The sequence below is a fragment of the Thermobia domestica genome, chromosome 5 (assembly GCF_964235325.1).
Source record: "Thermobia domestica chromosome 5, izTheDome1.hap1.1, whole genome shotgun sequence".
Taxonomy (NCBI): domain Eukaryota; kingdom Metazoa; phylum Arthropoda; class Insecta; order Zygentoma; family Lepismatidae; genus Thermobia; species Thermobia domestica.
Window position 1 is genome coordinate 152,043,958 of NC_137458.1, and position 14,412 is coordinate 152,058,369.

The 14,412-nt window shown below is 36.5% G+C and overlaps 1 protein-coding gene across 1 annotated transcript in view; it reads right to left on the reverse strand.

The window, feature by feature from the left end:
* LOC145686186 (pancreatic lipase-related protein 2-like) overlaps nt 1-14,412 on the reverse strand; it is a 102,173-nt gene that overhangs the window by 35,935 nt on the left and 51,826 nt on the right. Inside the window, exon 2 of the mRNA XM_081759214.1 lies at nt 4,536-4,674. Coding sequence (XP_081615340.1) covers nt 4,536-4,674 — 139 coding nt within the window. The remainder of the gene's footprint in view (nt 1-4,535; nt 4,675-14,412) is intronic.

The window sequence follows — 14,412 nt, forward strand, 5'->3', positions numbered from 1 at the left end:
AGTAGGATGACGACACACTGGTGACTCCTAGCTATCGGTAGTTGTTGTTGATCACTATCTGATTTTGGATATTCTCTGTTTATATCCGCATGTTCTCTTTACGTCTCTGACTATGTTTCAAAAACGTAAATTCGATGTTATAACGAGAATGTTGAAAAGCAACCCCCATATGACAATAGTTATACACAAATTAACTACGCCTACTTATTTCTTGCTATTACATGATTTTCTTAATTTGTATTTAACATTCACATATAATATATCGACGTTCTTTCAACACCCACTACATTTCAGATGTTAAATTTTAAACATAATAATTACTTACGTCCTGAAATGATTATATGAATATATATAAATAACTATTTTAATGTAATTACCTAGTTATTTTATATAAATATTCATGTATTGAGAAATATATCATTAAATATCAAAAAGTTTTACCCAAACAGAATTCGAACTCACGACCTTGCGATGAGAAGTCTCACGGTTTACCACAGAATTAACGTGAACACTACTGCGGAGCTCCTTCTGAAGAAATATTACTAAATTTCCAGGACAATGACATTCATATCCGTTACAAATGCTGCCGTTGTTTCTTCTTTGTCATTTTTATTCTACTATGGATGCGAGAATTATGCTCACTCTCTTTCCTTTCATTGGACATGTTCTTTTTGCATGGAAACGTAAATGACAAAACCAGTATGTGCTCACATATATATAAATAGTTTCGAAATACTGTATCATTATGTATTTCAATAAACGTTACTTTTTCTACACTTAATAACATTTCAACATGTCTTATTGCATTAAAAAGAACACAATTTTTCCCGATTGCGAAGGTTCGCTTTGGAGTCTCCAGCCCGACATGTTTGGTTTATTGTTTCCGAAGATATCCGAAGTTGGACTTAAAAGATTTCAGCCTCAAAACAGCCGTAATCAAGGCGCTCATTCTTTTTGGAATAGGATGTACAATTTACAAAATTCTTGTATACTAATCTCTATTAAGATTGGAGTTCTCAATCTAATTCAAACTGCAATGCACTGATTCTCAGAAATTGCTTATCTGTTTCTAATACAACTCCTACGAAATAACCATATTCTTCTTTTCATTTGAAATCATATCGTGGGCCGCATAGAACCTGTCAGGAGGTCTTAACTGGCCCGCGGACTGTAGTTTTCCCATCACTGGTTTAGGCAAATCGTTTCGATGCTTAAAGATTAATTGAAACTTCTGTGAATGATTTTAAAATTTTGACGCGTTTTATTGTATCATTAGGAAGAAAATAATGTGAATTTCTTAAAATAATTTTAGGTCAAATATTATGACAAAATATTAATAGTTGATTACATTTATGAATCATTTAAAGGTGCAAAGTGATCTACACATTAGGTGGGGAAAACACTATAGGTTCTAAATACAACACACTACTTTGCTCATAAGCATTCTTATTATAAAAGTAAAATGTAAATACAATACCCTTATTCAAAAACCAAAATATATTAAACATTCTCTATTCAATTAATGGCATCAAAACTTACGTTAAATACAGAAATGTCCGACATATATTTCCATACTTTAACAAGTGCATAATACTTTGTGTCAGAATATTGTCAGAAACAATAATAATTATGTTATTTCACACGATTTCACTGCATAGACCTGTTTTCATTTTACAACATTTATAGTTATTGTAGACAGACAATAAATAATACAGTCAGGGGGCATAACTACTTCCCAAGAGCATAGTATCGGAGGCAATTCGGAAAGAAGATCCGTTTAACTTTGTACGTAAAGTTATGTTTTAAAAATCTCCACATATCTATATTGAAAAAGCTATATTGTCACAATTTATTTATTTATTTATTTATTTATTGAAGTTCAGCGTCCCTTTTCAACACCGAGGTTACATGAGACACAGTTCATTGTGAAGTCCTGACAACCATAATGAGTTCAATGCTGTTCCACCGGGAATCGAACCCGAGATCTCGTGCACCGAAGTTACTTGTGCCAACCTCTGAACCAGCGAGGAAGGCAATTGTTACAATTACATTTGGAAAATTTACTTAAATATACTCTATTGACCAAGGAAGAATCACATTTAGGCCTATCTTGATTTGTAAGAGCACAGGGTTTTTCGAAGAGAAGTAGGGTGGCTAGTTTGTTTTTCAGCAAGACTGTGTCTTTAAATACATATTTCAACATTACCGGATAAAATCAGTTGGAAAATGCTTTACCTGAAGAGGAAAACATCAAAACTAAAATCTTACAAATTTCGAAAATTTGTTACAATGCTTGCCAAATGCGTTCACGCTGGAGTTCCATTCGAACACAGCATAGATCAAAGTTTATATATTTATTTTCTTTTTGTTAAGCATCTAAATTAAAACTAATTTACATAGCTCTACATATAGTTAATTGTGAATAATAGTTACCTAACTCTATTATATCCTATTTACACTTATATATAGATATTTACCTTTATATAGAATTTGAAATATTTGCAAGATATCCGAAGAAACTGTGAACAATTTAAGATGCAATTTTAAAGTCAGCTTTTAGTACAGAATATATTAAAAGTACGGGGCTATATGCCAACACCGTTAGATTTTATGAGTAAAGATATGGGAAAATGCTAAAAAAAAAAAAAAAAAAAAAAAAAGACGTGGTTATTGGAAATGGGTAGTTATCAATCTAAAAAATGGATTTTTTCCAATCGGAGATCCGGTCCTGGATCCGGATCTGGATCCAAAAACCCGGTTCCAGAACCGGATCTTAGGAACCGGTTCCAGACCTGGATCCGAAAACCTGGTTCCAGAACCGGATCTTAGGAACCGGTTCCAGATCTGGATCCGAAAGCCCCCAAAGACCCGTAAAGGAGGCACAAAGTTCACCTTCAAAAAACATGCAAAGAGGACCATGCGCTTGTACCTTCCCCGCCCAGACCCGCTTGTGCCCCCAGAAAAAAAAATTGTTCCACTAGTGGGTGTTTAGCCAAATGAGCTGGCCAGTTTGCCTGTTTAGCCAATGAGTTTACCAGGCCATTTACCCAGTTTATTTAGCCAAATGAGACAAGCGGCCGCCGCCTGGGCGCCTGCCTGTTGCTTCCACCATTTCATCTGTTCACAGCCGCCTGGGCATTGTTCACAGCCTGCCAGCAGCTCGGGTTTAGCGTAGGGATGGTCACAAAGTTTCGGTTCCAGCGGAACCGGTTCTTGGAGATCCGGTTTTCAGAACCTGTTCCGGAACCGGTTCAAGACCTGGATCCGAAGAACCGGTTCCAGACCTGGATCCGAAAAACCTGATCCGGAACCGGATCTTTTAGAACGGATCCGTTTAGACCCGAAAACCGGTTCCACCAGGAACCGGTTCTGGCCATCCCTACTGACAACGTGGTTTGTCACTTAACATAGGGCGCATACCATTGTGGAACCCAAACGGATTGGAAAACTTACACAATCTTAGATTGAAAACCATATATGTCCAATAACTTTCTTCTTTTCAGCATTTTTTCATATCTTTATTGATAACGAGGTTGGTCTATGGCCCCGCACTTTTGATACTCCCGATATATTTAAGAAACACTATCTGAAATTCTTTCCTTTCCTACCCACATTCACACAGAAGTGTTTCCTGGTGAAGATGATCTTATAGTCTGGCTAACTGATTTCTGCAACTCTAAAACCGCAGCAGTTTTATAAGCACGGCATGGAATTCCCGCTACAACGTTGGCAGATGATCATTGACAACGCACTTACTGGAGGGAAGCCGTCCACCGTATCTGGACCCCCCAAAAGAAACTTTCAAACTCAAAATACATTTGTATATTTTCTTAATAACGTTATATTGTTGAACAGGAAAGTGATGGATATAGCATGAACATTTGATTTTGCACTTCATCTGTACTCTTATGAAAACATGTAATTCTATCTTTTTTTCTGAAAATGTAGGTGAATATTGTACAATTATTTATCGGTTGCAGCCGTTCAATACTACATAGACGTAGTGGCTTGTATATTGGACACCCCAAAGTTTAGCTCCCCTCCCCCCTTCCCAACAAAAATTTCTGGATGCGCGCCTAATGCGAGTACATTATTTATTGAGTAGTGTCGTGATGTGTCATGTGAAAAAACACAATACAATGTTTTATTGAATTGTCTGTGCTTGTGACAATTAATTATTGTATTACTCTAAACGTATGCGAACGAAGATACGTTGATTTACAAAATGCTACTAATTATATACACCAATCCCATGTAATTCACTCGCGCGTTTTCAATATGGAGGATGCAGATAGAAAAATAAAGGCTGTCATATCACCAAAGTATATTTGCTAATTTATAAAATTTTCACATTGAAAAATGTCTGTTCGCTTAAGTTAATGGAAGTTCTTTGAATCTCGTTTTGAACTGTCAATAAACTACACAGTCACTTGTTTATTCAGTTATTAATAAGCAGTTTATGTACTGAGATACAATAATACAAATGAAAGATTTATTTCGATACACGTACGTACCACGTTATGCATGATATTTACCTCGTGTACAAAAAGAAACGAATTCCTTCGTCGGAGCATGGTGCTGAATATATCAATTTACAAGGCCCTAACTGGAAGTAGTATTGGCCGATGTCTAATAATGCTTTGTTGCTGTCTGGAATATCCACTTGATTAAAACCTACAAAGAAACGAAAACAATTCATTTAGGAATTATCTGCTACAAGAATGACCTTGCAATGAGAGCATATGTTGCAAACAAATTTATTTATTTACTAATTTATTAATAAGAATAATGTAGCAGATATTAATATTACTGTAAGAGAAATTAAGCATGAAACTTAGTGAAAGGTCGGCAAGATATTATCCATAAAGGCACTATTTCAACATCCATGTAATGATAATTAAGGAAAGTCAGGAAAGTCGACACGGAATTCGATCCTAAGATCTAAGCTTTCTGAAATTTGCCTATGCTAGGTATTTAGATACAGTTTTGAGTTGCATAGTAACAAAACTTCTAACGTAAACTTGCAAAACTTTTTAATTAATATTAGAATATTAACAGTATACAATGTATTTGTTTTCAAATATTGTAGCAATAGTCATAATCTTCTGAATCACTTTTGGAAGTTGTAAATTCATAATTTCATATTTTGTTTATCCGTACAAAGAAAAGAAAGCGGAAAAAGTATTTTGTATATAAGCAAATACATACAATACAATGTACGAGGGCCGTTTTACCAACCTCCATTAAGCCACCAGAGAACCACCACGTCAAACGGCGAAACACGGAGAAGCCAAACTTGTTCAGTGGTGGTCACTCATTGTCCGTACCAAAAGACAGACTCTGCCTTCCAATCATTGTGGATTAGTGAGCGCGAAAACATATTTAGTGCAATCGAAGCGCCCGCCAAGTGTGAACTGGGTAATTCCCTGAAACTCCCAGATCAGACACTTCAGAAATCATAGTTCCAAAAGATAGTTCAGAAACCATATTCTACCTCTTTCATGAAGCATATGGTTCACGCTTTCATTAAGGTCGTTTTCCGCCGTAGATATCCACCCCTGGCTTCATCGTCTGTAGGTCGGTAAAGACTTTCTTCACACTATCTGTAGAGCTTGCGCACACAGCAATCACTTGAATTTCTCGTTATAATCCTTTCGAGAATGAATTGCGGCCGTATTATGCCTTTTCAACTAGGGAAATATACGCATAATTACATAATACATAATTGCATTACTGTAAACGTATGTGAATGAAGATAGTTGATTTACAAAATGTGCACCGATCCAATATAATTCACTCGCGCGAGTTCAATATGGAGGATGCAGATAGAAAGAACATATTAGATGCAAATAGCATATTGGATAATATTAGTTCATAAACTTACTTCTCTAAGAACTAGAAAAGTTAGAGTACGTAATAACCCAATTGTCCTTATTTGAGTTTAAACAAACCGAGCAATCCAAAGGATCTGGACTAAGACAAAATGCAAGCAAATCTTGTTATGGTCAATATCCAGTTTAAATTATGTAAATTATAAAGCTTTCTTTTAAGATCAGAAAATGATATTTTAACATTTAAGAGAAATTTGATCACGTGTGCTAAATCAATGACAATGACAACGTGAAAAAGAAATTATTCATGCCAATAGTTTTCAAAGGACAAAGTAATCAATGAATTAAGATATTCTTGAGGGAGGAAAATTGTTGAAAATGTAGATTATGATCAATTAAAAAGAAATAGAGGGAAAATTTAGAAATTCAGAGTCTTCATTCGATATAGAGGAACGGATTCGAAACAGATTTCCAAAACAAGAACCAATTATTTCATTTAAGTACAATATGTTAGAATTAATAGAGATATTTGACAATAAACATGTCAGACGGAAAGAAAATTGGGCTAATAGCTTCTGAATAACTACGTTATTACCTAGGTAAGGTACGAACAAAATCATATTGTAATATGACAAGCCTTAATTGATGAAGGGAAAAAAGATATTGTAATGGACCATTTTGGCACATGATCCTTACAATATATTTATGCTTTAATGTAAATTTGATTTTGTCAACTCCTACTGTAGTTGCGTACTAGAAAGTTTAAAATAGTATGTTCATTGCAAGGATCTTATAAAATAGAGGATCTGCCCTTACAGCGAAATCTTGAACCCATACGTCACAGTTTCGCCACCCCTATTCTGCCCACTTCGCCCAATAGAATCGCAATGTTTTGAGCCAACAATCATGGCGGAAACGAAAGTAGCCAATCAGACGATGGCAGAAACGACAGTGCCCAATCAGACGTGCCGATGCTCGGTTGTGTTTGGCTTCACCGATTTAATAGGATGAAGATATATATGGGCAGATCCTCTATTTATAACATCCTTGGTTCATTGGTTCATTTCATCGATTTTATTATTGTTCCAAAGGTTATTTATGTCTAGATACGCAATTGGTTAGTAAACATGCAGATTCGGAATAATGAATTATATAATTAATATACAATCTCCAATAAAATATTTATTGAAAAGTATGTAACAAAATAACTATACATTTTGCATTCTAAATTTATTGTAAATGCAATCTACAATTTTGCTATTTTAATGAAAACCCAAGTCTTTATGAAATTTTATGTAAAGAAAGAAAAAATGTAGATACAGAACGTAAAAACATGAAGAATATGTTTAATGTGTTAAGTTTCTGACAATTTATTTATGCCTTGTAATCGAAAAGTGCAGCGAATTTTACGTCAAATATATGATATTATTACAGAAATAGTGTAAACTAATTTGGTGCATCTGTACTGTGAAATTTTATATCACAACATTTAATTTAACCTGAAGGTAATATAAATATGGTAAACATGTACGAGTAGGACACCGGGGGGCGCGGTGGCTCAGTGGTAGAGCGTTCACCTTCGGTGCTTGGGGTCCCTGGTTCGATAGCAGCTCGCGCCGTGTGGACTTTGTGGTGAACAAACACCATGCTCGTGTGTTTTCTCGGGGTTCTCCCGTTTCCTCCCACTTTCTTCATTCCACCATTTCATTCTTTTGTCATCATCACCGTCTCCTTTAGCCTAACCGGCATAATTGTAGGACGTAAAACTAAAGATTTCATTTCATTTCAATATCTCATCACCTGAATATGTCGTACTTATCTTTCATTTACTCTATGTATTCCAGATGAGTAATATACAGTTGAGAATAGGTAGTGGTTCTTGACCAAAGGTGCCCACTTTGGTCTAACCTCACTCAAACTCACGCTCACAACATCTTTTCGACCTCATGTTCACTCGACCTCACGCTCACAACATACTTCCGACCTCACGATCAGAACATCATCTTGACCTCACGCTTACTCGAACTCACGCTCACAACATCCTTGCGACCTCACGCTTACTCGACCTCACACTCACATCATCATTTCGACATCACGCTCACTCGACCTCACACTCACATCATCATTTCGACATCACGCTCACTTGACCTCACGCTCACAACGTCTTTTTGACATCACGCTCACTCGAACTCACACTCACAACACCCTTTCTACATCACGCTCACTCGAACTCACGCTCACATAATCATTTCGACATCACGCTTACTCAACCTCACGCTCACTTCGTAAGGGTGAGGTCGAATGAGTGTGAGTTCCGAACTCATGAGCGTCGACCTCATGAGTTCGGGCACCTTTGTTCTTGACAGATGATAGTATGTCTGATCTATAGTTATGAACTACTGTGGTGGATGCGGCTGTGTAGCATACTACAACGATAGTCGTTAATGCATGTTCGTAAGGATATTGCAGTGGTCACATATTTGAAGTGAAAGTACATATTTGAGGCAAAGCTGCAATATTTAAATAATGGTCCCAATAAAACCTTGTCTTGTGTGCATGTAGCGTATTGCTTTCTTTGAGGACTTCACGTCTGTGGCATATAAATAACTGTACAGCCAGACTGAGAAATGTATTAAGCGGCGTTATAGTAAAATGTACTTCATTCCCGTTAGGGATGCACGCGAAACGAGACGAGACGAGAAATGGAAAAGTCTCGTCTCGTCTCGCAACCTCAAATGTTGGTCTCGTCTCGCGTCTCGTCTCGTCTTGCAAACGTGAAGTCTCGTCTCGCGTCTCGCATAAAATTTTGAGTATCATCTCGCGTCTCGCGTGAGACTTTCTCGCATGGTCTCGCAGTATCGCATATATTCTGGGTCAAAATTTTGCAATGTGTTATTTTATGGCTGTTAATGAATGATGATGTGATATTCTGTCCGAAGGCAGGTATTTGACCTAAAAGTTCCTTGGCAAGGTGAGTCCATGGTGGTTTGCCATTGCTTTCCATGGGATGAATGTTTATAACATCCTAAGGAGACGGAACCTAGAGTTCAACATGGTACCCAAACTTGTGTCCCCTCCGCTCCAAATTAAAAGAAAAGTTGGCTGGTATTTGATTGCTGGACCATTAATTTTCGTCAAATTAACAGCATTATTTTACAGTAAAACCAGCATAAATTATTGCTGGATCCAACATTGTTTTCCAGCTTAGAGGTCTCCAGCAATATTTTCCAAGATGCCATGCGGGCACATTTTTGCCCCGAAAAAAAAGTCGCTAATGTAATTAGGATATAAAGAATATAACGTTTCCGTATATGTTTTCTGAACTCATTGAACCAAACCCGGATCCTTTTACTATATGTAAATTTCTTCGTCTTTATTTAACCGGATTTCAACCTTGTCTTGGACTGCTTCTAGTCCAAGGAATGCTCTAACGTCACAATATCCAAAATTGACACGGATTGTTCCCTTAGAATAGGTTTGAACTTTCTTTTCAGAAAGTTTAAACTCTCTAGCATTAAATTTGTGGAAGCAATAGAGAAAATATAAAAATACGTTACTTGTGTAGGAGAACAGTGTTGCCATCTATTGTCGCCTATCTCCCATTACACCAACCACCAAGGAATAACATTACTTGTGTCAACGGACTTGTGGATAACGCAATATGTTAACAATTGCGAGAATCAAAATATCCAGCAAACTATACTTGTTACGAAAAAAGGTTTCTGGATCAATTTCCAGATCATACAGTTGAACTAACTGCAGTGTTTAGAATGGTGTTTAGAAACTAAAGAAGGCTTTAATTCTGAAAATCAACCTTCAATAATAATAAATCTCATAAAATGTCTATTGCCCCAATCACTTTTTTGTTCCTGGAGGCATTAACACTCAACTTAAAAAACTCAATAAATGTAAAATCAGTAAATATACAATTAAATGTAATTCATAAATGTTGCGAGACTGCGAGAAGTCTCGCGAGACTTCTCGTGCGAGACTTAACCGAGTCTCGTCTAGGGTCTTGTCTCGAATAGTTTAGTCTCGTCTCGCGTCTCCCATAAAATTTTCACTCGTGTTTCGTGTCTCGTCGTGCGAGACGAGACGAGACTTCTCGCGTCTCGCGTGCATCCCTAGTTCCCGTCCATCATTCTGATGTTTTCTTCCATGTTACTTTGATCACCTGTTAACTGCCATTCCAGTTAGACTCACTAGTCATCAGTATTCTATGCAGACCACCTGGATGTTACCATTCAAGTCCACATTGCAACGCATCACGACCAGGAGACTTGACAGCGTATTCAGCGATACCCAGGCCAAAATAATAATTTTAGTCTATTTGGAACCGTTTCATGTTGCCTTGGTGATGACCGTAGTTGTGACCCGGCAATGTGAGGGACGGCTACAATATTTAATTAATCATTATCATAACACTTTGTAAATTATTAATATTTTAAATGGAAAATAAAATTCAAAGTGCAAACTGGGGCTGAAGGTCATTCACATATCTTTAGAACAATTAAGGAAATCATATACTAATATAAAACTATGTGCAGATAGAACATTCTTTCTAATAAGGAGAAATACTCATGTAGCAATGTGTTGACCTATAAACATTAACCTTTCCTACTTCAAGCAACCAGGTATTTTTTTCTTTTCTTTTTATTTATTTATTTATTTATTTATTTATTTATTTTTGTAATTTTTAGGAGTAAGCGGAAGTATAATCACGCCACCAAAACTAGGAAGAGAAGGTAGGTGTACAGAAATGGAAGAGAACTCGGGACAGTGTGCTAGTATCCAAAGAAAAGACAAGAACTCCGTCGTCCTTGCTGAACGAATTTTGATAAGTACAGTGAGCTGGTCCATGACTTGATAAATGCATTGCTTATATTCGGCTTTAACTGCAAAATATTTTCTATAGTCTAAATCTTGCTTCTTAATTGAGTGTCAAGACATTGTCTAAATGATAGCCTAACAGGCCACAGCACCAGTTTTGGATATTAAATTACTCGTAATGATGTCTCTAATTTTATTTAATGAGTTAAGACATTACCTACTTCAGGCACGTAGCCAAGGGGGGTGGGGGGTCCGGACCCCCCTCCTTCGAGACCAGAAATGAAAAAAATTAAGGAAGGATGAAACAAAATGAAATGAGAAAAAGAAGGATCAGCGTTAAAATAAATAAAAAAAACTACAGGAAGCTTTTGATTACTCTTTCCTACGAGGAGATTTGTATTACTTGCAATACGTGGTGGCGAGGTGAGCGAGAATCCTGGAAGAGTCAGAGAATTTGAAATTTCTAGAAAAGTTACGGAATTCTCTGAATTTCTGCTACTAGTCAGGGAAATTTCAAACTTCGGAAAGCATAGTGCAGTTGTTTAAGAGCTGGATGTTTTTTATCATAATTTTTCGTTATCGCATAATTGCAGTATCAACATGTTATTTCAAAAACAATTTTCTACTGCTCCTTTAACCTGTCATTTGGAGCAGACAGGAGTTGAGGGAATAAAAAAAATGTGGAAAGAAAGTTCTATTAGCATTTGATTCGACAGAGAAAGAAACGCAGATATTGTAAAATATTTTACAAGGCATTATTGAATATGTATTTTTTGTAATAGTGAATATGTACTTTTTATAATAGTTGAGGTCATAATGAAAGGAAAATTGTTATATTTGAATGAACAAAGGAAGGATGTAAATATTGTAAAATCTTTTTCAATACGTTTTTTATTATTATTATTTTACTCGAGATTTCTTCATAGTTTATTAAAATACTTACCAACATATCCTCATTTTATTGTCCTAACAAGCCAATATATGTCGATAGTAAAGTAGTTTAGATTGATCGAGTCCCTGAGCCTTTAGAATTTCATGTCACGCCCCCCTTCCCCCCCCCCCCCCCCGCCGTTAGGAAATCCTGGTTAAACGAAGCAATATATGTTCCAGTAAAATAGTTTAGAATGGTCGAGCCCCTGGTATGATGACCACAGTATTTCATGTCACGGCCCCCCCCCCGCCTTCACGAAATCCTGGCTACGTGCCTGCCTACTTAATGCATTATCTGCAATTATCCGAGATTAATGGTTAATTAATTCATTAAGAGCATACACTCAATACTCCCCGTTACTAAGGTATTTCGTTAATTTCTGAGCTACAGAAATAGATATATACATGGTGTCAGCATCCTGGGTCAATTCCAATTAGTGGAATATAACACAGTGTCAGCATGTGGTTCGATTCCAATTAGTGGCATATGACATGGGAGACGCCTCTTTAGATAGTTTTAATAAAGATTATTAAAGGTAGAGAAAAATTGAGATGTAAGATAGAACAGAGAGAAAAGTGACAAAGGCAAATCGGAACCAGCTTTAATAAAGAATTTAATTAGGAAAATTAGAACATCTATTTCGGAGAATGACTCTTGAAACAGTGAGTCAGAAGATGAAAAATTGCAGTACTGCAATACACGAAAGGAAAACAATTAGAGAAAAAAGGAAATAAAATCTAAACCTTCCAATATTACATACTTTTTGAGCTCTTTTTCATGAAACGACGCTCGAATACATTATTGTGAACAATGTTTTCATCTTATTTCTCAAATCTATTAGATAGTCTATAGCAGGGCCGGATCTACGGGGGGTAATTCGGGGCGTTTGCCCCGGGGCGCAGCTGGTTGAGAGCATGTAGGGGGCGCCATTTCGAGGCAAGATTAACGCTGGCAAGTTTGACCGTATCCGTATGGGCGATGAGGTTGGAGGAATGAAGAAAGTGGGAGGAAAAATGTTCTCGCAGCATTTGTGAAATTATAACCACTTCCTCTAATTCAGAAGTTAAATCAGTTGTCAAAAACTTAATGAAACCAATCAAAGATCTGAAATGTATAATTAATTTAGTATTTTGGGACAGTTTTGCATGAAATAAATGGAGTTAACAAAGAAATACAGATTAAGCAGGGTTTCTTTCAGAAAAAATGCTCCTTGGGGGCACATTTAGTATTCGGAAGGGCTCATATTTTCACACGGTAATACTCTATTTATTATTAATAGACTTATTATTTTAGTCTCTTCCGGATGTCAGTATCCCTCTAGAAACATGTCTGGAAGGAACACTGAGAATAAGGATTTGATTTGCAAAGGTCTCTAGATTTGTTATCTGATCTTTTGAACACAATGTCCAGGTTCAGAATTATGGATTTGACAGATGGCTGTCGGAAGCGAAGGTTACTGTTAATTTGATAAATGTTGATCAGTTCAGAGAAAAGTGTATCTTGAAGAAGAGAATGTCAAGAGAGGATGAAGCAAGACTTTTTAGTGAAGAGAATCGCCTTAGACAATCTTTCTTCAGAATTCTTGACCTCTTACGGGAACAACTCAAATAAGTAAGCAAAGACTTCAGCTTTCTCAGAGAAAGCTCATTGTGTGAAATGTCTTCGGAGGACCTGAAAAAATCGTGCGCGGATCTCACTTTGAAATAGCAAGACAATTTGAATGTTGTAGAATTATGTGTAGAAATTGAGTCTTAATGACCAGGCTCTTGTATTCTTAACGGACCTCAAGAAGTCCATCCCAAGGAACATACTCGACATCGACATGATTACTGAAAATGGCCTTCAAAGTGTCTGTCCAAACGTCTCGCCAGTGGCTTTTAGAATTTTTCTTATCCTTCCATGTAGTATGGCAACTTGTGAAAGAAGTTTCATTAAACTAAAACTATTTACATTCATCCATGGGACAAGAAAGGCTCTCAGATTTGCCAACGTTACTTATAGAGAACAAAGTTGCTCAAGCAATATGATCTTATGAAAAAATTATTGAGGACTTTGCATAAAAGAAAGAAAGTCAAAAAACTATTTTTGTGAGCGCATGTTACAAAACGAGAAGGGAACTATATAAATACCGTTATTAATAGATACTATAAATAAAAGTACTTTTTCTCTGTATTTATTGTTAAATATTAATGGATGTGAAACGTGTATAACTATCTACCTTAACCTTAAGCATAGTACTAGAAGAATTATTTACACATAGGTGGAAGGCCCACACATAAAGTGAAGCCAATTTACACATGGAAAAGGCAATATAGACACACGAAAAGCCTATATATATACATAATTATCTACATACAGGTGGAAGGCCCGCACATAAACTGAAGCCAAGCATACAACTGAAAAGCCAATATATATACACACACAGGAGGAATCATAAAGTAAGTCAATGAAGGAGAATTTCCTTAGCCAACAGAAGAAGAGGAAGCTACAGGTTATCAAGTTAAGGGTCTGTATTTATAGAATAATGTGTCTAAATATAAAGGTAACCAAGGAAGTTCTTTCCCTTTTTCACATAGCGCATTCGAACATCGATATGCCACCTAAGATGTAACTGAAAGATCAAAAATAGTCCTAATTAGCATCGACAACTTCCTACCAACGTTCTGCAAGGCCATGGAATCCATTGCGGTAGAACGTGGTGAACCGTGAAGCCAAGAAGGTATCAAGTGCATTTTGCACCTCTAGTAGGGATTTGAACTGGGGTCCTCTAATGTGATTGTCCAAGTAACGGAACAGGTGATAATCGGATAGTGCAATGTC